This window comes from Pseudorca crassidens, chromosome 5 (assembly GCF_039906515.1).
Source record: "Pseudorca crassidens isolate mPseCra1 chromosome 5, mPseCra1.hap1, whole genome shotgun sequence".
Taxonomy (NCBI): Eukaryota; Metazoa; Chordata; class Mammalia; order Artiodactyla; family Delphinidae; genus Pseudorca; species Pseudorca crassidens.
In genome coordinates this window covers 71251608-71275682 of record NC_090300.1, presented here as the reverse complement: position 1 = coordinate 71275682, position 24075 = coordinate 71251608, and the positions used below count along the sequence as shown (strand labels likewise).

Sequence of the window (24075 nt, the reverse complement as noted above, 5' to 3'; positions counted from 1 at the left end):
ATTACATGAACACGTGCAAATTGTAATCAATAAATATAAAGTGTAATTACATAACTCATGAGATCATTTTATGTCTTGTAATATAAAATCAATACCAAAAATATTATTTCCTATTTTCACAACTGTTTTATATGAGTAATGCAAAGTATGTGCATGCACAAGTTGAAAACAGTTGGTAAGACTTGGAGATAAGCAAGAATGTCTGGAAAGAAGCCATTTGACCATCACACTTACCGGAAGTAGAAGTGATATAGAGTTAGTGAGCTGGGTAAAAGAAGTAATGTCTTTTGACCTAGTATTTCATAAATTTGACAGTGATTTTTTTATATCAGTGCTGAAGGACTTAGAGATAGTATAAATTTGAATTTGAATGCAATTTTTTCCATTAATTCCTCTTCCTCAGGTACTTTTCTGACCAATCAACCCCATCACTCAGCTTCGACCCGGTGCTGTGTGGTATGAAACCTATATAAACAGCTCAACTTTCTCTCCTGAGCTTCGGACAGACCTAAATTTCTAACTGCCTGGCAACCAACTCAACCCCACATTCCATGGACCTTTCAAACTCAGCATGTCTTCAACTGAACCTTTAAACCTACTCTTTTTTCAGTTTTCCTCATTCAAATTAATGGACTCATCACCTACCCAAACCAGACCATGGCATCTTTGACTTCTTCCTCTCCTTCACCTATCATATCATGCCAGTTACCGTCTTCCATTGATACCCTGAATATCTCAAAATCTCTTCATCTTCTCTCCATTCCTAGCACTCCTAACTTAGTTTAGGTCCTTATACCTATCATCTGAGCCAATACAATTATGGTGGGAAATATACAAGATTAAACTCCAGCTAAACTGTCTGTCTCTAAGGTACTCCATGTACCTTCAACTATCTCCAATTCTCTTCATCTGATCCAAACTCTGTTTCAGTTCTTTAGCACTTATTTAAAAATCTTTGCATTTTTATCTGCATCCTCTATTAAGCAATGCCTTCCACAAAGGGAAGAATCTTGTCTCATTTATGTTTGTATTCTTAACAACAATCAGAATAGCTGCACATTTTAGGTACCAGAAAACATTTGTTAAATAGAGAGAGTCCAGGTTCTGTAGAAGAAAAGACTGAGTAAAAACAAAAAAATGAATTTTATAAAAGTACTTCTAAAAATAAGTTATTCAATTAGATTGTAAATAATTTGAAATTTTTGACTGTGGATATCTCAGCTGTACATGATTCCCGCTCCTCTGCCATAACAGGTTTGCTAAATTGAATTAAATTGCTTCAAGTGTTTTATTTAGTTATGCATTTCCCCCGTGTTCTTCTACTTTTTCCTATTTCATTCATAGGGGAAATGAAAAAACTAGTTTATATCACCCTTTTAAAATCTTATTATGTCAAAATATTCATACAAAAGATTCTATACCCCCAGAATTACTGTTCTTCTTATTTATACTTTCACACTAATAAAACTGAATATTAATCAAAGCCAATTTTGGAAAATGTCCTGAACACAAATAACTTCGTGACATAAAAACCAACAACAAAAGAGAAACCAAGACACAAAGAACTGGATCAGAGTAGTCATCATCTCATATCCCAGACAGAGATCACTTGTTTTCTTAGGGAGCTGGGACTCGGGGTGGCCTTTAACTGAGAAATGGCTTGGCAAATAAAAGTTCCAGACTGTTTTCAGGAACGAAATAAAGACTTTAAAACAATAATTTAATGAGAAAAGCCTTAAAGAAAATACACTTAACAGATTCAAAAAGTAGTTTGATTGACTGGAAACCAACCAACTAACTAACCAACCCCTCATGGTGCTCATACCCATGCATGCATGTGCACACACACACACACACACACACACACACCTGTTGCTCCTTCTTCCATCCAAGGAGAGCTATATGAACATCAAGTTTCCCCTTTAGCCTTGGCTGACAGGAAGTCTTGGGCAAAACTTAATGCTCCAGTCTGCTAATTGTGTTCATGGGCATTTGGGGAACAGTTATTCCATTCCCCCTTTTTTTCCATTCCCCTTTTGATATTTTATTTTTTAGCTTCCTTCTAAATTATTAATTTTATTTCTCTATGGCAGAAAAACAATAAAGCACTATCAAGTATTAGACTAATGCAGTGGCATATCTCTGTAGTTCATACAATTTCTTTTTTAATCCTTTACCCTGAATTTCTTCCAGCAAAGGACAAGTACAAGAGGACAAGTACAAAAGGACAAGGACAAGAGAACAAGTACTTAAACACACCAGATATGAGAAATAAGAGAAGACTTTGCCCAGGAAGTGATGGACATAATAACCCAGGCAGTTGGTATTTATTTTTGACTTAAAATAAAAAGAATTACTACTACTTCAAAATATATATTAAATTAATTACTAGAACCAGTTTTCCTTTAAAGGCAGGAAATAGCTTTGGAAACATACATTATTAAGTTCTTTCAGTTGGATTAACAAGTGTTAAAAAGAAAAAAGAAACAGATAAATGACTGCACATTTAATAAGAAAGAGAAAAGGAACAGGAGTTTGGGGAAGAACAAGAGCAGGATAGAGAGAAAAGGAGAGGAGACTATGAAGTGACGTATCCGAGCATTATTATTAATAAGGTCTTTTAACAATAAGGAGAACAGATATTCCATTTGAATTTGGGGGCATTATTGTGATGTAAACTCCCACTCTATCTCCCAGAAGTCCTCAGTGAGTCTACTCTCACATAAATGCCTTTGTGTCAGTGTTATGTTCTTTCTGGTTTTCATTTTGGGTTTTTGTTATTGTTGATTTTGGGCGGTTAAGAGTCAGGCTAGGGGCTGATGTTGATGCATGGGTTGAGGTATTGTGAACTAGGAGTATAACAGGGAGACTAGCAAAACGATCCATACAAAGAACTAATTTAGTGCCTGCAAGAGCTTGGTGTCAGAGGCAAACCTGGAGACCAGAAGCCCCTGAGGACATCTGCATAAATCTTGAGAGGACAACTGAGCTTTGCTGAGAGCAGAATGGGATTCAAGCCAACTTCACCTACAGGTTAGGAGGAACGGAGGCCCCATCTAGCCTCTAACCACATACATTTTGCCTCAGATCCTTTTTCATAAAATAGGGAACTTACCAATTAAAAATATTTGTTTGTACATATACATATTCACTTGTATGAATAAATGTGTTTAAAATAAGGCAAGAAATGCAATGTATGCCATCCAACCACAGGACTTTAGATGTAGACTGTCATGTTTTGAATTTATAGCAAATAAAGTTATGCTATTCTGAAGTGAATGACAGCATATAAAGATAAACTTAGAGAGAACAGAGAAGGCAAGAATTTCTAGGCCGTAAGCACACTCCTATGTGAACATCTGGTTTTGTCGAAAGTACACAGGTTGCTCGTTCACTGCATTTACAGCTCCAGCTGTTTCACTTCCTGACTATGCAGAGTGTCCAAGGACTGCTTAAGTCTCCCTAGGGAAGATGAAACAATAGTAGAAGGGGACCTCCCTGCCACTGATGAATTTTAAATTTACTCGGGGAGATGAAATTTAAAGGCATTAAAAATAACTCTTAATTGCTTTACGATATACAGAACATTTATATATGCTTTATCCCATTTAACCTTACAATGGCCCAGTGAGGTTGAGAGGAAGGGCAGTTGTTCACTGTGTCCATTTTAGAGATGAGACTACCAAGTCCCAGAAAAAAAAAGTGACGTAAACATGACCACCGAGCCGTATCTGACTTCATATTTCACACTATTCCAAATTCCTTCTTTGAATAAAATAATTCAAATTTAATTATACCCAGAAAATTTCATGTACCCTGTAAGCAATAAACACAGACAAACAATACTACTGCAATTTTAAAACAATATTACACTACAATTTTTGCTCAGAGATTAGCAAAGAGGAAACAGCAGTGGTATGGTTACTATAAATATTGCTATATATATTTTTTCAAATATAAAACATCTCTACTGTTTACTGAAAAAGTCCTATAAACTTTTATAGTTTTTATCTATATAAACCCCAGGTTGTATCTTATTTTTTTTTTTTTTAACAATACCTGGTTTAAAAGCACATAGCTTCACCAACAAAGCTAATTGGAGAGTGATGCCCAAGCCGTCTCCTACCTTGCAGATTTCGAGAAACTTCTCACTGGTGTATTTCATAGGGTGCTCAGTGAAGGTAGCATAAGGCACCTCAGTGGACCATGGGTTCCAACCGGATAATAGTGACTGCTGCTCTGGACGTCCCCAGTACATCCTAAGGCCTTCTCCTTGTCTCCTGCAAGAAAGGAGTTTTTCTTTAGATTAGCCATTTTCATTAGATTAAAACAAACAGAAAAGTGTGGGAAGGGAAGGGAATGCCCCAGTCAGCCTTTCTATGGATGCTGAGATAATTGGCTGACCAACTAGTTAAATTGCTACAGGAAATTTAGGAGGTGAGAAGAAAAGTGTGGATTAGGTTGCAAACATGATGAGTTCAAGATGTTGTTGAGAATTCTGTGGGTAAATGCGTGGCTGGAAATGTGACACTGGTGCTCTGCACAGAGGCCACGGCTGGAAATATGGGTACTGAACTCATGCCAATATTCTGGTGGTCAAAGTTGACAGAGGAAGGAAGAAGGAAGAGTCAAGGTGGTGGGACAGGAACTGAAACATGGAAGACATCATCAACATGGGAGACAGTTTCGAGGAGAAGGAAGATGACTACAACTACAGTATCCACTAAGCAGTAAACTCAAGCAAGAAATGACTGAGAAAAGAACTGGGACTTCCCAAGCACTGGGAAGAACTGGGACCTTCCCAAGAGGGTATGCCTGATCTTTAAGAGGGTTGATGACCAATTCAAAATACCCTGCGACCTCAGCTTCTACGTCTCATGGTTCTCTATTCTCTGCACACATTCCTTCTACCAAAATTGCAGCAACAAACACGTCAGAGCTCATAGGAAGACTATGCCTGGTCACAGTCCTGACCCACATTTTGTAGGAGGCAGTAACCATCTGTTACAGCGCAAGCCTGGTCATCTGGTAAACCCAAGTACAGAGCAAGAGAAAGTCAGCTTGGGAGTGGTGATGGGAGGAAAGTTGTGGCAGGGGAATGTGGCCACACTGGATAACAAATTTGTAATTTCTGCGGCCTCTGCTTTTGCATGTACCCATCAGAATTTATGGTTTATGGTTTTAGACATCTCTGAATGCAAAAGAGGTCCCTGGAGATTAAGCCTAGCTCAGGTGCTTTGTATTCGACAAGCTTTAAAACTAAGTTGCCTGTAATTCTAAGCAGACCCATGGAACATCACAGAGGTCTCGTTTCTTCTAGAAATTAAATCCTGGGATCTAGAAGGAAGAACCAGACCTCAAGGGAAAACTAGAGCTCAATTGTGATGCCTTCACAAAGCTGTCACTTCCTGTATTAAAGACAGGATTCCTCTGGGAATGTCACTGTGGTTTCTGAATGTTTATCCGTGTAGAAATGTCTGTAAACACAATCTCACACGTATGCATATAACACCCCAACGGGCTGATTCCTCAGCTTCTTCTTTCAAAAGAGAAGTAAGAAAAGAGCCTGGCTCATTCTGCTGCTCAGTTCTCAGATTCTTGATGATTATATTTGAAGGCTGATACCCACCTTTTTTGTACTTAATCCTTTGCCAAGGAAGGGGAAAAAAAGAAAGAAAAAGAAGAGAGAGGGAAATAAAAACATCATAAATACCTCTAAAGTTCCCTTTCTAACCCTTCATTTTCTCAGCTGCTATACTGACATTTATCTTCCCCAGCTGCTATACTGACATTTATCTTCCCACCCTGTACTTTCCTTCATTCTTTTTTTTTTTCCCACTGGCCTGGTAATAAGCCCTAAGCTCAATGAATATTCTATGCATGTTAGTTAATGGAGCATTCTGGCTTGAGTCCCTTAAAACAACTTGCACGATACAATTATTTACACTTCATATGTCAATTTATGTGCTGGGTGCAATTTTGCTTTTATTCAAAGGCAATGAAGCTCTTCCAAGATAGCTTTCCTAGTAAATACAGTTTCTATCTTTCACTTCAGGGAAACCTCAAATGAAGTTTAAGCATGAAATTCAAGAGGGGCCCTATTTCTAAATAATTAATCAATTTGAGTGTGGCAATGCCCTTTCTCAGAGATGTAGTATACTTCTAAACATACAAGCTTAGCCAACCTTCTCTCCTGAGCTCCAAAGGTGATAGATGGGAAGAGAAATCTACAACCACGCAGTCTCTCCAAAGGTAAAACTAAGGTGGTATTTCTCAGCAAAACTTTTAGTACTAGAGTCGTATAAAAATCTATCATATTCTGTCAAATGTCTCCTTAGGGCAACTGCAGAGAATATAGTTCCCTTTATGACTGGGAATGCTTTATTAAACAGTTACTCGTGCTTACCATGAGAGTGGTCATCCGAGGTGACAGGAGTAGAGTAAAAAATGCAGTGAACAGGAGGTCAGGGAGTGCTGTGTTAGTCTTGGTTTTGACACTTAATGCTGTATGACTATGCGACTATAGGCAAGCTCATTTCTCTTTCTGAATCTCAGTTTCCCCATATGTCCTTCAGGGTGTCTCGATGTGGTGATATTCCATGACTTCGGTAACTGTGTAAATGGTATAGACAGCTATGGTCATGATGCTGCTAGCATTCACCCTGTCAAGGACATACAGGATCCCTAAGAAGCCTCTGGATTATGGCTTCTGTAATTTAGGGGTACCAAAATAGCCTCCTTAAGTAGAACAGATCTTCTGCTGCAAAGCCTACACCCAGTATTATCCCATCACTCCTCAGAAACTTTAGCACCTACCACGCTATTTTACAAACATGAAAAAGCACAAATCAGCCACCATGTGGAGGAAGAGTAGTTTAAGGTTTATAAACTGTAGAATGTCAGAGCTAGAAGGGCTTTTGGAAGCTATAGTCCGGTGTCTTCTTTCTGGAGATGAGTGGAGATGAGAAAATTGAGACTCAGGAAGGACTAAAACTTTCTCAAAGCATCTCAGCAGGCAGGGCTGAGCTGGTGAGAGCCCTGGTCTCTCAAGACTTCAGTTAGGGTTCTTTTCACCATCCTGGGCTATAGTCACAAAATACATTCAAAGTGAAGCTCCTGCCATTACACAACATAGCCGGCTTTATTTCCAATAGACACAGAGTTAAAAGAATTGCCCTTCGGAGCCTGCCATGATCTGTGGGCAAAAAACCTGCCCAGGGATCCTAGCTAAAGGTCAGAAAGAAAATCTCTGTCTCAAAAGGAACTGTAAATTTTTATATATGCTCAACAATAGCAATTATGAGATTATAGGAAAATAAGTTAGCACTAGAAGGGTAGGGGGAAATTACAAAAATGTTATGTTGTCAGGGTAAGAAGATTGGGTCTTTCTCGCCGAGCTGCTTTGGTCAAATTAATCAATGTGGGAGTATAGTCCCAGGTAAAGAATGCCAAAATCAAATTATTTAGCAAAGAAAGACTTTTGGCAGCTCTCTTCCCAATATCATACTCTGAGTGTAAACCCTGGCTTTCGCTAGCTCTGTGTCTTTGGGCATTTCACACCACCTTTCTCATCTTCAGGTAACAACAATTTTGTGAGGGACAAGAGGATAATGAATGAAAAAATGTTTTGTATGCTGGAAGGCTCTGTCCGACTGAGCAAACATTAAGTCCCTATTATGTACCATAATGCTTACTGGGTACTGTTAGAGCCTTTATATATTTTTTCATTTTATTCAACACTTATAAGCAATTTTTAAATGTTTTTGATAGAAATAGATGAAGTTAACAGGACATAAGATAAAAAGTACGACCAGGTTTAATCAGATCATCAAGTCAAGAACCACTAGTGGAAGAGAATAAAAAGAGGGAGGATAAACACCATGATCTCTGGACATAGACAAAACCAGAGGAGCAAATCTTTAGCACAGAGGAGGTGCTGGAATCTTCTATGTTCTGCTTCACCTATTAATCCCTTTCTTTCATCTGATTCTGAGTCCCAGGGTATTTCTTATGCATTCAGCTTCTGTTTCCCATCAGTGTATTGATGTATATAATTTCCTACTTAAATCCATCAGAGAGACTCTCATTCACCTTAAAACACCCTTTCAATTCTCTGTTCTTCAGACTGAATAAGCCTAGTTCTGTAAAAGTTTTATAATAGGTTAAAAATGATCTTTTAAATCACCTTAGAGCTGGTTCTCTGAAACATTCCTAAGTTGTCTATCTTCAATTCCACCACTTAATTAGCACATTCTCTGTGCAGTGTGTTATCTCGAGTAGAGAAATGGATAAGGCCCAATCCCTGAACTCCAGATGCCCATGCTCTAATGATCTCTGGGCGTATTTTACTATTATCTGCTTCCCAGGCCTAAACAGGTACACATAGAAATCTGACGGTCCCATTACGGAAGTAGAGGAGCTCACCTATTGCAACTTATTTTGTTCGCACTTTCTATCCTCAAAGACACCAACTGGATCTGGCCTCCATTGTCACAGTAGTGGAAGCAAGAAGGTTAATGTACCCTTCACTTCTGATAAATTTCAAAACCTCACAGAAAGGTATAGAAGTAAAAGAAAGGATCCATTAGGACTCATATAAGAACTTGGTAGAGGAAGAGGGTTTATAGTAATAGCTGGAGATTTTTAGGATCCTAGACTGAGTTGGAAGGCCCCTTAGAGGTGTGTTTCTAATTCTTTCATTTTATAGATATATAAACTGAGGACCAGAATTTTCAAAGACCAGAGTTCTTCCTTTAGTCATGTTAATTACACGTTTTACTCAGTGATTCAGATGCAAAATTCTACTCAAATACAGTTGCTGGCAGGGTGGAAGGCCCAAGCAATTACTACTTTAAACCATCACAGCAGCCCAGTAGAAGATTTGCTTCCTACCCCAGAAAAGCAAAGCCATGTTGAAGCGATGAGGCTTACACAGAAGAAGCTATCAAACGAGGGCCAAAGGACCAATCATGGAAAATAAATACGGTTTAACAACACAAAGAGGAGCTCAAGTTCAATGAAGGGAAAACTTTCTTCAATTACAAACTTTGTGAGACAAAAGTTATTTTTGTCAGACTCCTCTCCGTGAAGTCATTTTTAGCTGAAGTAGAAAAATATGCCAGCCGGTCACCAGTCTGGGTTCATTTGCTCATTCCACACATTTTTCTTTCTTCGGAGAGAAGCCATGCATCCTTTTGCACAGTGTGAGATAGCCAACATCTTTTCCCACGACGGCCCCCTCTCCTTCCATCCTGGCCTTCACAGATGCTGTGCTGAGGTATAAACTACCTGTTCAAAGAAGCAAATGAGGAGTCTAGCTCCCCGGAAGGAGCAATAGCAGCTTCCATTACTACATCCATCCGCTGCCCCTCCTTTCTACTCATTCTCGACTCTCAAAGCTCCACCACAGAATTAAAAACATAGCTCCAGGCAGCAAACCGAGATTTATGAGGAAGCACAGACATTAACGCTTGCTCTAAACGCAGGGCGTGTGCTTGTAAGTATGGGTGAGCAAACAGAGGGAGGCCGCACAGGAGGAAGGAGGAGGGCGGGCAGCCAGGGGGAGAGAGCAGTTCAGAACAGCACAGTGTGTTTTCTAAATGGCTCCTTTTCCCTACCTCCCAGCCTGTATTGTTGAAAGGTGGGCCTTCTAAGCCCATGAAACGTTAGTTCCTTGCTTATTTAACCTGGACAAAAGGGGGGACTGGGTTGGCACCCTGGAGGGTATTCAGTGCTCCTCTGTTCAATGAATGACCTCAGAGGAAACATTTTCCATGACAAGAACCCAAAAGACGCTGGCACAGAGTCAGACAATGAGATTTGCAGAATGTGTTTACATTCTCTCCGTGTCCCCAGGCTGTTCCAAACCCAAGGCAGGTGCTGCCTTTATCTGCTCTCTTTGCTCACCTGGCTCCCTCCCAGAAGTTTCCAGGGCCTTGGACTCAGTGCGATTAACCATTTACTGGCATGGGTAACCAAGAAACTCTGTGAGTTACATTCCTTGAGGAAGAGGTGAGTGATAAAGTTAAAAACAGATCAGCGGTGTCTATAAAGAGAGAATTCAGGGGCAGTGTGGTGTCAGAGGTGGAACTTTGTGTGGCATTAGGAAGCCTGCATTCAACGGATTGATCTGCCACCCACTTGCCGAGTTACTTGAACCATTTTCTTCTCTCTGGGCTCCAAGGGTCCTCTGTGAAACCAGGTAGTTGAACTAGATCATCTCTAAGATCCTTTTCTGTCCCAATAAATTAATATCTGTGCAGAAAGACCAAAATAATGTGCATTAATAATGTATATTATTAGACAAAAAGCCAAAGGATAACTTAATGGCTAAGAGAAATTCTCAGACGGCTGCTGAGACCTGACCTTTCTCCTCCTAGAAGAAGAAGAAATCATCTTAAACGGCAGAATAAAAGACCTAGGGTGAAAACAAAAGCAGAACTCAGAGAAAGTGAGGGTGAATAATTACAAAAAGGGTAACAGAAAAAATGTATGGAAGCTCCAGGGCTGAAAGTCCTTAAAGGAGAAGTTGATCTGCTTGGGAAACTTTAGATGTGCTTGTCCTTGAGCTGGTCACATTCAGGGTTGAGGTGAAGAAGACTGAGGTCCAAACCAAAGGATGACCTTTGATGAGCTAAGATTTCATGGCTCACAGTGCTGTTGTTGTGTGTGCGTGTGTGTGTGTGTGTGTGTGTGTGTGTGTGTGCTCACAGCAAATACTTAGAATAAAGTAAAAAACATGGACACTTATAGTGCCAGGTACATAGCAATCACTTAATAATTCCTTCTTTAATGATGATAGATGAATAAATAAATTCACAAACCAAGTTAGGATGCCTACGAGTTTGAATGCCATATGAGTCCATCCTTAGAATGTTACATTTTATGGCAGTATGTTTCCTGAACTGGCAGTCACTAAAACCTGGGTCTAATCCTAGCACCAATGCTAACTTTCTGTGTGGCTTAGAGCTGGGCACACTATCTCTGGATCTTCATTTCCCTTTGTTACGTTTTCACAGTGTTTGTGTCCTCCCAAACCTTATATGTTGAAATCCTAATGCCCAAGATGATGGAATTAGGGAGTGAAGCCTTTGGGAGGTGATTAGGTCATGAGGGCAGAGTTCTCATGAATAGGATTAGTGCCCTTATAAAAGAGATCCCAGAGAGGTCCCTCACCCCTTCCGCTATTTGAGGACACAGAGAGAAGGCACCATACTTGAAGCAGAAAGCAGGCCTTCACTAGACGTTGAGTCTGCTGGCACCTTGATCTTGGACTTCCCGGATTCCAGAATTGTGACAGAGAAATTTTTGTTGTTTATAAGCTACTCAGTCTTTGATGTTTTGTTACAGCAGCCCCAGAAGACTAAGACACCCTTCTTATAAAATACTGAAGGTTCTAGATTAGTTACCCTCTAGAAGACACTCAACTATGCACATATCCAGCATTTCTGACCAGAAAGAGCCAAGTCTTATCTACTATGGGGTTTCATTTAAATGACATACAGAAATTTTTTATTTTCCAGAAGTTGTATGAATGGATTATTTGGATGGATATCATTTTAAAACTTACATTCTTACTTTCTTAAACAGTTTATATTAAAAATAACTAATTCTTTTATGGCCTAATAAAAATCATCACGAACCCCAGACTTTAAGACATGGAAGGGATTTATTATTCATGTATGTCCTATGTCCTTCACCCATTAACTCTGCCAAAACAGAGACAGAAATTTAGAAGAGTACCTAGATTAATACTTAAACCTCCATACTTCTTTCCTATCCTCTCACGTTTTCCTTTAAGAAAGCCAACTGTTGTATATGAAGAGTAAGGCTATTACTCAAGTTCTAAAACATTCTTGACTGCTAACTTTATTAGTTCTTATAACAGCTCTCTCTTCTCTCACCATCAGGCTGTCATTTCCTGCTGCTATCAACACTCCTGACTCCAGAGCTCTTCTTTCTAATTTGCTATTTCTGTACTCCTACTCACAGGTTAACTAGGAATGTGTTACTATTGGAGTCATGGGCAAATAAACAAACAAACAAACAAACAAACAAACAAACAAAAACACTTCTCAGTCCCTTTCCTAAAGGGAAATGTGTCCATTTTATAGCAAAAGCTTTGGTTTCACAGATGCCACTTAAATGGAAAGCAAATCCCATAAGGTTGAGGGCAAATAAGTTTTAGATAAAGGAGAAGAAACTGTATGGTTCTTTTAGTCTTGGGCACCTAAATGCTCATGTTTTAGAAGGTCATTTGGAGCTCCATGCTTGTCAGAATGAAACAAATTGTGATCCCAGGATTAAAAATGATAACCTGCTTGCCACTGATGAAGATGACATGAAATTTTGTCATCCTTAGAGACATACCCTGGTAGACTGGCGTTATGATATTCTGTACAAGGAGCCTCATATTCTGATCCTTCCTTCAAACCTTTTAGAGTGTAACTCCCACAATATTTAGCAATTGCTTTGAGTGTCAACATTATGAGCAAATCCCTATTAACATTCCTCTATAAAGCCCAGAGAAATTGCTCTGGATAAAATTGTAAATAAGATCTTCAACCCTGTACCAAGTACCATGCAAAGAGCTTGAAGAACATATAACAAGTCTTCAAGAAACTCAGAGCAGTCTAATGGTTTTGTAAAGTAGATGGTCTTTTAGCTGGGGTTTGATGGATATGAGGACTTTGATAAGTCAAGAAGGTGACTGAAAAAGAATAGCATTAAGTGCACTGAAGACAGAGGAAATCATGAGAGCAAAGACTCATTTGGGTTGGGGTTGGGGAGAGAAACAGAGAAATTCAGTGTATGTGTCATGATTTGTATTTTTATGATGCTCTTATCTATTTCCAGTTTGACTACATACGAGTCAGCAGGGTAGTGGGAGACAGGCCAGAAGAAGGCTACATAAGTGGTAAGATTGAGGTTAGGTGGTTGATCAGGACTGTGAAAGGTCTGGAGCAGCCTAATACTAACATAGAAGCTAAGATGGGACTTCCCTGGTGGTCCAGCGGTTAAGACTCGATGCTCCCAATGCATGCGGCCCTGGTTCGATCCCTGGTCAGGGAACTAGATCCCGCATGCCACAACGAAGATCCCGTGTGCCGCAACTAAAGACCCAGTGCAGCCAAATAAATAAATAAATACTTTTTAAAAAGAAGAAGAAGAAAAAGCTAATGAGAAGCTACTGGAGAATCAGTGGGGAGTGCTTTAATTAAGTGAGAAAATATGTCCCTGACAGGCACACTCAAAACTACAAAAAATATCAAAAACAACAACAACAACAACCCAAACAAAGATGGGCAGAAGACCTAAATCGACATTTCTCCAAAAAAGACATACAGATGGCCAAGAAGCACATGAAAAGATGTTCAACATCACTAATTATTAGAGAAATGCAGATCAAAACTACCATGAGGTATCACCTCACTCCAGTCAGAATGGCCATCATCAAAAAATCTACAAATAATACATGCTGGAGAGGGTGTGGAGAAAAAGGAACCCTCCTACACTTTTGTTGGGAATGTAGATTGGTGCAGCCACTATGGAGAACAGTATGGAGGTACTTAAAAAACTAAAAATAGAGTTACCATGGGATCCAGCAATCCCACTCCTGGGTATATATCTGGAGAAAATTATAATTCAAAAAGATGCACGCACCCCAATGTTCATAGCAGTGCTATTTATGACAGCCAAGACATGGAAGAAGCCTAAGTGTCCATCAACAGATGAAGAGATAAAGAAGATGTAAGATACACACACACACACACACACACACACACACACACACACACTGGAATATTATTCAGCCATGAAAAAGAACGAAATAATGCCATTTGCAGCAATACAGATGGACCTAGAGATTATCATACTCAGTGAAGTAAGTCAGACAAAGACAAATATCATATGATATCACTTATATGTGGAATCTAAAAAAATGATACAAATGAACTCATTTACAAAACAGAAATAGACTCACAGACATAGAAAACAATTTTATGGTTACCAAAGGGGAAGGGTGGGGGATAAACTAGGAGTTTAGGATTAACAGATACACACTACTATATATAAAATAGATAAACAATAAGTACCTACTGTATAGCATAGGGAACTATACTCAATATCTTGTAATAATCTATAATGGAAAAGAATCTGAAAAAGAATAGATTTGTATATATAGGTACAACTGAATCACTTTGCTGTACAGCAGAAAGTAGCACAACATTTTTACAATATAAAAATGTTACATAACAACTATATTTCAATCAATCAATCAATCAATAAAAAAAAGAGACATTTATCCCAACCAGTCGTTCATTCCCCAGTGAGCCAATGTAAAGACAGTCATTTTGTTTGTTTGTTTGTTTGATTGTTTTAACATCTCTATTGGAGTAGAATTGCTTTACAATGGTGTGCTAGTTTCTGCTGTATCACAAAGTGAATCAGCTATACATAAACACATATCCCCATATTTCCCCCCTCTTGCAGCTCCCTCCCACCCTCCCTATCCCACTCCTCTAGGTGGACACAGGGAGGGGGAAGGGTAAACTGGACAAAGTGAGAAAGACAGTCATTTTGGAGCTCACATTTTCATTTGTACTCTCTCTTCATCTAAATTAACCCACCCTCTGCCTTTCTCCACAGTACTGATCCAGCCAGCTCAGAAACTTAAAGGCACTTACAGATGCCTATCAAATTCGAAACACTTGCCCAGCATGACATTCAAGCCCTCAAACAGCAGAGTCCTAGCATTCATTTCCAATATTCAAAGCCAGAACTCCTCAAGCCTCCAACCAAACAATTCAACTTGCTGAGCCTATCTTACAGCATGTGTGATCATTTCACCAACGTGAAAGTATTCTGAATATTTGTCTTATATCATCAGATGAACTGGAACTGTTTAAGAATAGAGTCTATGTCCAAACCATGGCCACTGCCTTCACAATATCCACCTTGTAATTCATGGCCAGCCAGTTTTGAAATGAATAGACCCATGGTCTTTACTGTTAAAAATACAAATCACAACACAACAGAAATATTCATCCCTCAGACTAGATTGATCTGGCCGCTGCTTTTTCCTTTCGTTAGTCTACATTTCTGAATTTCATAGTTTTAAAAATGAGCTCTTGAATTGATTTTTGTTTGTTTAAGGGAGATTGGGGAATCCATCCATTCTGAGGTATACATAAAATGAGATTTTTAGAGAAATGCCCAGAACAGAAGGGGTTGTACTTTTGTGTGCAGGTAGTCTATCTGTGATCCTGCTCTGAAAGCACTGTGCTGCTGAGGCTGGCATGCCAGTCCCATATTGGGATCCTTCTGTGCCAAGAGGCTGTCATGTACACAGAGGAGAGGTTAACTCTTGCAGAGCTACCAAGAAAAAATGCCACACAATAAAGGAAACAATTTTGAGGCAACTCCCTCTATTATCAATTACTATATTTGGCAAATTGCATTGGCTTCAGGCTTGTGTAAGTTTTTGTTCCTTTCTTAAAAGGAAGTTACTTTTAAGCACCCCCAAATAACCAAGTTTCAACAAGCACAGAGTAGCTAAGTTAAAAAAACAAACAACCAAAACACAGCTTCTTCTGAGAAAAACATTTTTTGAATCTTATCTGTTTCATTTCTTCTCAAGACAGGTTGAGAGTAGATTGTCTGGAATACATAAAAGGGCAATTAGATAGACCAGTTATTGCAAACTCCTGGCCCACCTCTCCATGGCCCTTTGGGAAACAACCAGGGTTGCCCAGAAAGGCAATGGGCAGAGAAGACTGACTGACAGAGCAGAAACCCAGATCCTCTCCTAACACTGCCCCTTGGATCATGCTCCGATGGCTGCAAACGTTTCGCTTTTCCAGTTTGGGGGAACTGAAACAGAATAAATTTCAAGAGACTGAATGTCATATACTTATTTATTTTTCCCTTTAAGTTTATGAAAACACTTCTTCGGGAAGTTTATTTATGGTATTTAATACAGTACCTTTTGTGGACAAAGCAAAAATGTCCATCTCTAACTCCCACACAAAAATGTAGTCACAATGAACATCACGTTCCCTCTTGGTCACGGTCAACGTGAGCTGTTTAAACTGTTCAGCAAGAATTGGGTGTTCAGTGGCCCCTTCCATCCCTGCCCAAAAGGAATATACTCTGCCTATCACAAGTGAAACTCAGACAACAAAAAGACCCCATGGTATTTAATGAGGTACTTTGATGTACTAAAAGAAGTCATAAAGTTTAGAGGATACAGACCTGGGTTCAAATTTCAGTGTCTTCATTTACTACATGGTCTGGGGAAGTCACGTTAATCCTCATAGTCTGTTACCTGGTTTGCAAAGTGAAGATAAGAATGCCTACCTTGCAGAACTATTGTAGGGTTATATATAGAGTGCCTGGTACTTCTCAAAACAGGTTTAAAGCACTCCTTTAGCAGAGCTCTGTAAATTAAATCAAAAGAAGAGTCTGAAATCTCTTGCCCTCCTGCTAGTTTCTTTTGCATTTTTGCAAAATCTGCCAAATCATAATTTGATGGGGGAGGGTGTGTGACCAAGAAGGAACATGGTGTAAAACACTAAGCTATGTACAAAGTTAAGAAATTCCAGACAGTTCCTGAAATAGAACTGATTTACCTACATTCCACAGTGTATATTTGCTTTGAGGTAAGTGAGGTAGGGTTTACTTGGGGTTTTTGATTTATCTTCATGTTGAAATAGTATTGTTTTGCATACATATGAGCTTGGTTTTATGATTTTGTTTTTACTTAAGATTTACCTCTACCACAGAGCTTTATATTTCCACCCAGGCCCAGAGCAACAATACAGATAGAGAACTGAGATCCTCCCTCTTATTTCAATCCTTGTTTTCTCTCCGTCAGTGTGGCAGCTTTGCATACATGAGTGAGAACGATTAGCCCATCTCTCCAACTTCCATCCATAACTGTGCTTCCTAAATGGTCATCTCTTGGTCACCGCTCAGGCCTAAGTACATGTCCATTGGCAGCATGGTATGCTCTTGGGAGGACAAACCCATTGAAGAGCCCTGAAAGCAGGTGTAAGGCCACTTGGGCCAAGAATTCTAGCATCTCAGGTACCCAGCCTGGTCTAAAACAATGCTTGACAAATTGTAATACATATTTGAATCACCTGGGGAACTCGTTAAAACACAGATTCTGATTCAGTTGTTGGAGTGGACCCCGAGGTTCTGGACTATACTTCTAATAAGCTCCCAGATGATCCTAATACCACTGGTCCTAGTAAGAAGTAGCTGGGAGGGAGGGACATGGGCTATGGGTGGGCATAGCCCTTTGGCCCTAAATGCTCCTCACCCTGTAGGGATGGGCACAGCTAGATAAGGATCAAAGGAGGGCTATCTACAGTGAGGACCTAGGGCAGGGGTCTTGGTTGGCTGGTGGAAGGCACAATGGTTTGTACATAATTGCAAGGCAGGTATGTAAGAGAAGAGGGTTCTTCTGGTAATCTATTATAGTTCAAGGCAAAATCCAAATGCTAAAATTGAGACAGTTTTCCTACCATATAATGGAATTATAAAACAGAAACCCTCAAGAAAATTCATTTTTCATCAAGAAAATTGACTTGTATTAGGTTTGCTTGAAGATTATTCAAATGTTGACAGTGATACAACTTTCTATCATAGAATCTCCCTCTGTGTATGTGTGTGTGTGTGTGTGTGTGTGTGTGTGTTTTAAAGCAACAACAATGACAACAAACACCTAGTTCCTTCAACCATTCCTCACTTGACAAGGTCAAAAATCCCTGATCAGCCAAGTTACCCTCTTCTGAATATGTTCCAGTTTCTCAATGCCCTTATTAAAGTATGTGGCCAAGAAAGGAAAACAACACTCCAACAGTGATTCAGGCACTGTGGAATACACTATGACAGCCCGCTCCTTTTTTCTAGAGGCTGCATATCTGCTAATCTATCCAACAACAACATAAGCCGTGCTGGTGACTTACCACACGGCTGACTTACCTGGAGTTTACCATCAAGTACAGTTTGTAATTCCTGAGTCTTTTTCACACCTGCTGCTGCTAAAATATCTTGTGAAAAGTTGATTTTTCAAATTGACTTTTGGAGAAAGTAGACATGGAAAATATAACTCATAGTTAAATTCCACCTTTGGCACCTGGTCTTTCATAAAGAAGTTTTTGATCAGAAACTATACGGCAGAACAAACAAGCCCTTCCGATGACTTATGTAGGCTAAAAGCTCAAGGCAAAAGCAAAAGGAATTCAACATGCTATATCATGGCAAGACAGGCATTGAATTACCAGCTTATCATACAATGTACCTCCATTTTAGAACTAATTCTTGAATTAAGGAGGATAGAACCTCAAACAGGTGACACTGATAGATAAATAGATAGATTGATAGATAGGTCTCCTATCTCCTAACCTGGCCAAAGGTTAAGAAATGACTTAAGTGTTAAAAACAAAAGAGATAGTTTAAAAATGAAACCAAATAAATCACCTTCCCGCAACATAATCAGGAAGTGGCAAAACATTTCAGTGTCTGGCAAAATTAATTCCATTTGTATTATGAGCATTATCCAAAATGCTGTAAGAGCTACAAAGACAGTTTGAGCATCGTCTTTAATTAATCCTGCATCATGCCTCATACAGTAGCATGCACCCTTGGGAACTTCTAATCACTGAAATTAAAATCTGCACATACGTGAATCCCCTAAAGATGCTTCCTGTCCAACTACTGCCTTCTTCTACCATATCCCCACATATTTCTACAGACAGCAGAGAAGAAATGAGTCTCAGAGTATCAAAGTAGCTTCTTCATAATAATTTAAAGGACAAAGAGACCAAGGCCCTTTTTGTAATCAGAGTGATGCCCAACAGAGTTTATGTTAACTAAGTACTGAATACTAAACAAAGATGAATTTCCATTTAAAGCCATAGAGACGATCGAGTTTTAAAGATGTAAAGGATTGAACTCTATCTTAGCAACAATAATATTCATTCAGCAAACGTGGGCTCAGTGGGACCAAATACTGCCCTAACAGCATTCACTGGTCCAAACACTGCCCCAGCAGCATTCACTGGAGATAAGCCAGGGAAGTCCTCTGCATTAGGCTGTTCACAGTCTACTGGGAAAGACATACGTGGTCTAAGAAAGAAGGGAGGAGAAAACCATGAAAAGAAAAGCAAAAAGAGAGATTTCACCACTGACTTAACGATCAGTGAATACTGAAAGAAGTAGCGATTGGAACATGAAGGTATAAGAAGAAGTGGATACCCATAGATGAGAAAGGTCATTCCAAATAGAAAGACATGATACGAAGGCATGAATGTGGGAAAGTGTCGGAGTTTTTCTACTTCTCACCCTAGGCAAGATGAATATTGAGAACTGTCAATATTAATATTACACTTAAGTCATGAACCAGTTGCTCCCTGCGCTAAAATAAGGGAGAAATTCTCTCTCTCCACTGCCCCCATTGTGTGTGTGTGTGTGAGAGGTGAGTGATTGGGGATGACACAGAAAAGGGGAACATTCATGTTCCGCATGGAAGCACGTAGTGTGTACATAGAGAGCTCTCTCTGGTAAGTCATGGCCTGGTATGATAAGAAACATGGCTGTTATTTAATAATCAGACCGTTTACATTCATTGCCTGTACACCTTATAGCAATCTTTCAAAGCAGATATCATTTTCTAGATTTATGAGGAAATTGAAATGCAAACTATTCAAAAAGCCTAGCTGAAAGTAGTGAATTATTGTCTTTGGTCTATTTGACCTTAAGGCCTATGTATTTCCCCCTAAGATACACAGCCTACTCTTCATCTCTCCAAAGCGGGTAGAGGCAGGCTGGCAGTAGGTTTTACCCGGCCAAACTCCCTGCAAAAATCGTGTAAGATGCAGAGTCTTTCAGTAATGTTAGTTTATCATTCTAGTTCTACCTTTGCTCAGTCTCCCCCACTCAAGAAGTAAACTGGGTCCCAAGCACAAATTTTACTGTCTCATATGGTGATATTATGCCATCAATCTGATTGTTACATTATTTAGAAGTAGTTCCAAGAAAAGCTTGCTTTTTTCTTTTTCTTTTTTGTTTGTTTGTTTGTTTTGTTTTTCCCATCTGTAGGATCTTAAATATCACTGTTGCAGAAGCAACACAGTCTGAACACTGAATCCCAAATCTTCTTCACACTAATCCTTCTCTACAAACTTAAACTTCAGTTCAAATCACCAGTCAGTCCCTCATGGGCAGAACCAGCTGGTGGGAAGGTTAAACTGACAGGGAGACATTCACATATTTCATATATCCAGCTACTCCCTTGTACTTAGAATATTGCATCATATTCCCAGAAGAAATTGTCAAACATTGCACAGAAAATGTTGAGTATTCCAGTGTGACTTAAGCCTGGTATACGTGGGAGAAGTCAACCCAGAGGTTGGACAAATAGACGGGAGTCAGGTAATAAAACATATTGAAAACTAGGCTAATGAGTTTATCCCTATCCTGTAAGATATGATCCTATCAACAATTGGGAGCTGAGAAAAGCTTTTCATAAGAGTATAGATATGAACTTAACTGCAGCTTTGATTTAAAGAAGATTAAATGGTCAAAACTTGAGAAGCAGGTTGGATTGGGGAGAGTAAAAAATAAATGAGATCATTTAGGAGCCTCTGCGTGAAGGAATCACAAGACCTGGAACAAGGAAGTAACAAAAATATTAAAATAAAAATAATAATAATAAAAAAAGAACTACAAAGCTACAGTAATCAAGACAGTATGGTACTGGCACAAAAACAGAAATATAGATCAATGGAACAGGATAGAAAGCCCAGAGATAAACCCACACACATATGGTCACCTTACTTTTGATAAAGGAGGCAAGAATATACAATGGAGAAAAGACAGCCTCTTCAAAAAGTGGTGCTGGGAAAACTGGACAGCTACATGTAAAAGAATGAAATTAGAACACTCCCTAACACCATACACAAAAATAAACTCAAAATGGATTAAAGACCTAAATGTAAGGCCAGACACTCTCAAACTCTTAGAGGAAAACATAGGCAGAACACTCTATGACATAAATCAGAGTAAGATCCTTTTTGACCCACCTGCTAAAGAAATGAAAACAAAAATAAACAAATGGGACCTAATGAAACTTAAAAGCTTTTGCACAGCAAAGGAAACCATAAACAAGACCAAAAGACAACCCTCAGAATGGGAGAAAATATTTGCAAATGAAGCAACTGACAAAGGATTAATCTCCAAAATTTACAAGCAGCTCATGCAGCTCAATATCAAAAAAACAAACAACCCAATCCAAAAACGGGCAGAAGACCTAAATAGACATTTCTCCAAAGAAGATATACAGACTGCCAACAAACACATGAAAGAATGCTCAACGTCATTAATCATTACAGAAATGCAAATCAAAACTACAATGAGGGCTTCCCTGGTGGCACAGTGGTTGGGAGTCTGCCTGCTGATGCGGGGGACGTGGGTTCGTGCCCCGGTCCGGGAAGATCCCACATGCCGCGGAGCGGCTGGGTCCGTGAGCCATGGCTGCTGAGCCTGCGCGTCCAGAGCCCGTGCTCCACAACAGGAGACGCCACAGCGGTGAGAGGCCCGCGTACCGCAAAAAAAAGAAAAACCTACAATGATGTCATGTCACACCAGTCAGAATGGCCATCATCAAAAAATCTACAAACAATAAATGCTGGAGAGGGTTTGAAGAAAAACAAACCCTCCTGCACTGTTGGTGGGAATGTAAATTGGTACAGCCACTATGGAGAACAGTATGGAGGTTCCTTAAAACACTAAAAATAGAACTACCATACAACCCAGCAATCCCACTACTGGGCATATACCCTAAGAAAACCATAATTCAAAAAGAGTCATGTACCACAATGTTCATTGCAGCTCTATTTACAATAGACAGGACATGGAAGCAACCTAAGTGTCCATCGACAGATGAATGGATAAAGAAGATGTGGCACATATATACAATGGAATATTAGTCATAAAAAGAAACAAAATTGAGTTATCTGTAGTGAGGTGGATGGACATAGAGCCTGTCATACAGACTGAAGTAAGTCAGAAAGAGAAAAACAAATACCATAAGCTAACACATATATATGATGGAATCTAAAAAAAAAAAAAAAAGAAAAAGGTCTAGGGGCAAGACAGAAATAAAGATGCAGACCTACTAGAGAATGGACTTGAGGACACGGGGAGGGGGAAGGGTAACCTGGGACAAAGTGAGAGAGTGGCATGGACATACATACACTACCAAATGTAAAATAGATAGCTAGTGGGAAGCAGCCACATGGCACAGGGAGATCAGCTCGGTGCTTTGTGATCACCTAGAGGGGTGGGATAAGGAGGGTGGGAGGGAGACGCAAGAGGGAGGGGATATGGGGATATATGTATATGTATAGCCGATTCACTTTGTTATAAAGCAGAAACTAACACACCATTGTAAAGCAATTATATTCCAATAAAGATGTTAAAAATAAAAAAAGTTAAATAGGTAAAACTGTTCTATTATGGAGATTGTCAATTTTTTTTAAAAAAAGAAGGAAAGTAAAATCCATTATGTTCCGCTTATAAAAAATGCTCCTAAAACAAAAACACACGTAAAGACTGAGTATAAAGTGATAGAAAAAGATATGCCTTGCAAATTACTGCACAAAGTATTTTAGCAATATTAATATTAGTCAAATAGAATTTGAATAACAGAACATTAAGAGAAATTATTTTTAATATTAATAAAGAACAATCTTCACACACACACAAAGAAGAGGTAGACTTCAGAGTCAAAGCTAATAGGTTCTTGACCTCAAGTTGGAAATATCCTTGAAGAATTGTTTAGTGCACCCTTCTCTCAGCTTTTTGATGGCCCTGAAGTTTTCATTCTCAGTGAGTGAGAAGACAGTTGTGCCCTTAACCAGAAGAGTCAGTGCAGGTCTGGGAGGAATATGGGTTTATTCCCCATCCTGCTGAGTTTGAAGAGTCTGTGTTGTAGCAAACCCACCCTTGACATTTCTTTGCTCCCTTTCCTGCCACATCTTTCCCCACCTTCCCTCAGCCAAACCCTCACCAGGAATGAAAGAGCTCTTCCATTATCCAGGCCCCAGATCTGGAGGCCCTAGGTTTTACATGCAGAGGGTAAAAGGAAAGTGGCTGGTTCCTGCAGGCACTTTGCCACCAGGGCTCTTCCCCGTGTGCGAAGGTGAGGATAGAAGATGGGGGCCTCCCATCCACACAGCCCAGGCCTCCAACTCTGTGGAAATTGGGAGCCAATCTAGGGACACTGCCAGAGGAGCTGCCACAACACCTCATTTATAACCTGGGGAAAAACAAAACAGATATGGGTGTCACGGAAGCTCTTCTCACAGTCTGGCTTCAAGTCGCCAACTTTAAAGAAAAGAAATTCCTAAAGAATGACATAAACCAATTAGAGAGAGCTGCCTACACTGAGCCCAAGCTCTGAAACGGAGGCCGCAGGTTCCTATTAGGCGGAGTGATCTGAACAAGGGCCAAAGCGAGCAGACGCGGGACCCCGGGACGCCTGAATTCTGGCCTGTCCCAGGAGAAAGCCAGACACTCCACACTGCACAGGCTACTGCCTTCCGTCTCCTCACTGCTAAGGATGTCTTTGCAAACAGTGCTTCACAGCCTCCTGTCTATGATAACCTGGCAGGCTTCTCTGTTCTTTGCCACATAGCATTTAATTAGACTATCTTGTAAGAGCCTGTCACCAAAGGACATGTGGGAAAGAATTGAGATTTGGGTAATTAGTCACCTTAAAGCATTCACTTAGTTTTGCAAATGTGTATATTTTATTCCACGTAGAATTATTTTCCAGCCTAAAACTACTATAAGTTTGAAGAGTAGGAAAGAAGAGGTTAGGGTGGTGGTAGATATATATTAATTGATCACCTATCATATGCCATGACCTTTATGTTATTTCTTTTAATCCCTCACAACTCTGTGAGCTGTGTGTTATTATTATCATATTTCATAGATAAGGAAATTGAGATACAGGGAGGTGAAGGAAGTTTTCCAAAGTCACCCAGGTAGCAAGTAGAGGGGACG

The 24075-nt window shown here is 39.6% G+C and overlaps 1 protein-coding gene across 1 annotated transcript in view; it reads right to left on the bottom strand.

Moving 5' to 3' along the window:
- The window catches only part of TPRG1 (tumor protein p63 regulated 1), a 183544-nt gene that overhangs the window by 8391 nt on the left and 151078 nt on the right, over positions 1-24075 (bottom strand). The window contains exon 5 of the mRNA XM_067738399.1: positions 4127-4280. Coding sequence (XP_067594500.1) covers positions 4127-4280 — 154 coding nt within the window. The remainder of the gene's footprint in view (positions 1-4126; positions 4281-24075) is intronic.